Source organism: Perkinsus marinus (genome assembly GCF_000006405.1).
Source record: "Perkinsus marinus ATCC 50983 genomic scaffold scf_1104296975814, whole genome shotgun sequence".
Taxonomy (NCBI): Eukaryota; Perkinsozoa; order Perkinsida; family Perkinsidae; genus Perkinsus; species Perkinsus marinus.
The window spans coordinates 10,573-12,456 of NW_003200661.1; the positions used below are offsets into that span (position 1 = coordinate 10,573).

The 1,884-nt window shown below is 42.2% G+C and overlaps 3 protein-coding genes across 3 annotated transcripts in view; all 3 read left to right on the forward strand.

Annotated features, from left to right (window-relative positions):
- Positions 1 to 23, forward strand: part of Pmar_PMAR003863 (hypothetical protein) — a gene marked incomplete at both ends in the record, with an annotated part of 452 nt that extends 429 nt beyond the window's left edge. Inside the window, one exon of the mRNA XM_002765076.1 lies at positions 1 to 23. Coding sequence (XP_002765122.1) covers positions 1 to 23 — 23 coding nt within the window.
- Positions 24 to 149: 126 nt separating this feature from the next.
- Positions 150 to 919, forward strand: Pmar_PMAR003864 (hypothetical protein; the record flags this gene model as incomplete). Its single annotated transcript, XM_002765077.1, has 4 exons — positions 150 to 167; positions 387 to 462; positions 541 to 663; positions 864 to 919. The coding sequence occupies 4 exons, from the start codon at positions 150 to 152 to the stop codon at positions 917 to 919; spliced, it is 273 nt and encodes a 90-aa protein (XP_002765123.1).
- An 832-nt stretch (positions 920 to 1,751) lies between these two features.
- The window catches only part of Pmar_PMAR003865 (protein disulfide isomerase, putative), a gene marked incomplete at its 5' end in the record, with an annotated part of 4,754 nt that continues 4,621 nt past the window's right edge, over positions 1,752 to 1,884 (forward strand). Inside the window, one exon of the mRNA XM_002765078.1 lies at positions 1,752 to 1,802. Coding sequence (XP_002765124.1) covers positions 1,752 to 1,802 — 51 coding nt within the window. The remainder of the gene's footprint in view (positions 1,803 to 1,884) is intronic.

The following is a 1,884-nucleotide window of genomic DNA, read 5'->3' on the forward strand; positions in this document are numbered from 1 at the left end:
TCTGTGTATGGTCTGAGTGCTAATTATGATGTACTGAGACACTTGATGAGCCTATCAGTTGTGCTAGCTATCATAGGTAGGGGAAGTTTGCATTGATCAATATACTACTATTATCATCATTAGTTACACCTATTCTACGGGTGAACATTATGATGGATCTCGTGAAGGTAATACTAGACATGGATGGGGTACATACTTCTATGCTAATGGTGATGTATATTCGGGTAATTGGTTTCGTAATATTAAATCTGGTTGGGGTATATACCTTAGACATGGTGGAGAGAAGTATGAGGGTACATGGAGTTATAACATGAAACATGGTTTAGGATGTCTAGTAATAATAATAACATCAACAACAACAACAACTACTATCGCCGCTTATACAGGTACATCGTAATGGTACTAGATATGTTGGTCAATTTGTGGATGATGTTAAACATGGAAGAGGTCTAGCAATGCATCGTAATAGGTTCTCCTCCTCCTCCTCCTCCTACACAGAGGAAGAGGCTCTTCGTCCTTATTTCAATATTGTTGTTGTAGGTAATGGCTTGATCAATGCCGAGGTGTGGGATAGGGGTATACTAGTCAGCAAGGCACCTGTATTTGAGGAAATATACTCTAATAATAGTCAGCAGCAATTACAGGATGGTGTTGTGTCCCCTAGTAGTGATAGTAGGACCACTACTCCTGTGTATAGTATACCAACCTGTAATAGATTCCATGTCGCCTTTCGAGCCTGGTGGGGGGAATGATAAGATGTGTACGATGGGCGTGTTGCCTCTAGCTCCACCGAACTCTATAATCATACATCAGGTAGTAGTCTTCTTCTGCTCTCTGTATTATGTGTTGAGTGGTGACTTTAGGAACCTCTTACTTCGGAGCTTATGAGTGGGGATCAATCACCACCCAACTTACTTGAACAACAACAACAGCAACACGATAAGGGGGAATTACTACCAGTTACAACAGCTCAGCCTGAGGGATGGGAGACTAAGAGCAATGCAGCTTGCATAGATGAATGGACTGTATCAGACATCGGGGTGGTAATACTCAATTCATCCTATTAGACGGTCTGCGTGTGAGGACATAGTGCTTGTTTATGGGATATGTGTGAGACACTACGCGAGTACAGAGTTGTAGTAGTAGTAGCAAACCATATTATATCCCTATATTGCTGACAAGCATGCGACAAGGTTCACCGATAGCAGAATCTTGTTAACCGATTCACTTGCTTCAGTTGCTCACTGGACTAGGCTTAGGCCAAGTACGTGATGCTTTCGAGAAGAATGATGTCGATGGGTTCGTATTTGAACGTTTGGTGGGTAATCTGGATGACGTTGAAGATGACGAAATGTTAGCCACGCCATCTAATGCAGCTGGGGATACGTGTAAGCTTTGTTATCTATTGGTACCGACAGTTCACAGTGTTGCCTTTATCCCAGCGAATACCACTCCTCCCCGACATAGCAATAATACTCATTTTGGGGGCCTCAATCACGAAGGAGTCGTTGAAGGCATTAGTGATGTTAGAGATGATCAAGATCGAGAGCACCTGTATCACAGTACTACTGACGATAGTGCAGTATATACTTGTTGTAGTGCTGCTCATGTAATGATAGACTACTCACCATCATCATCGTCGTACCACAATAGTTTATCCATCTTAGGAGCTAGGATTGACGGATCCAACACTAAGACGTATCCTATTGATAGTAATACGGGTGCTTAGTAAACTGAAACAAAGAGCTTTGATGCCGACCATCACTACCCAACATCTACACCAGTGGTTTTCAGCATTGGAGGTAGTAGTACTAACGATTGATACATATTCCAGTACAAGTAATACTATCCAGGTTAACTATGGTGATATCGACTTCCAATGCT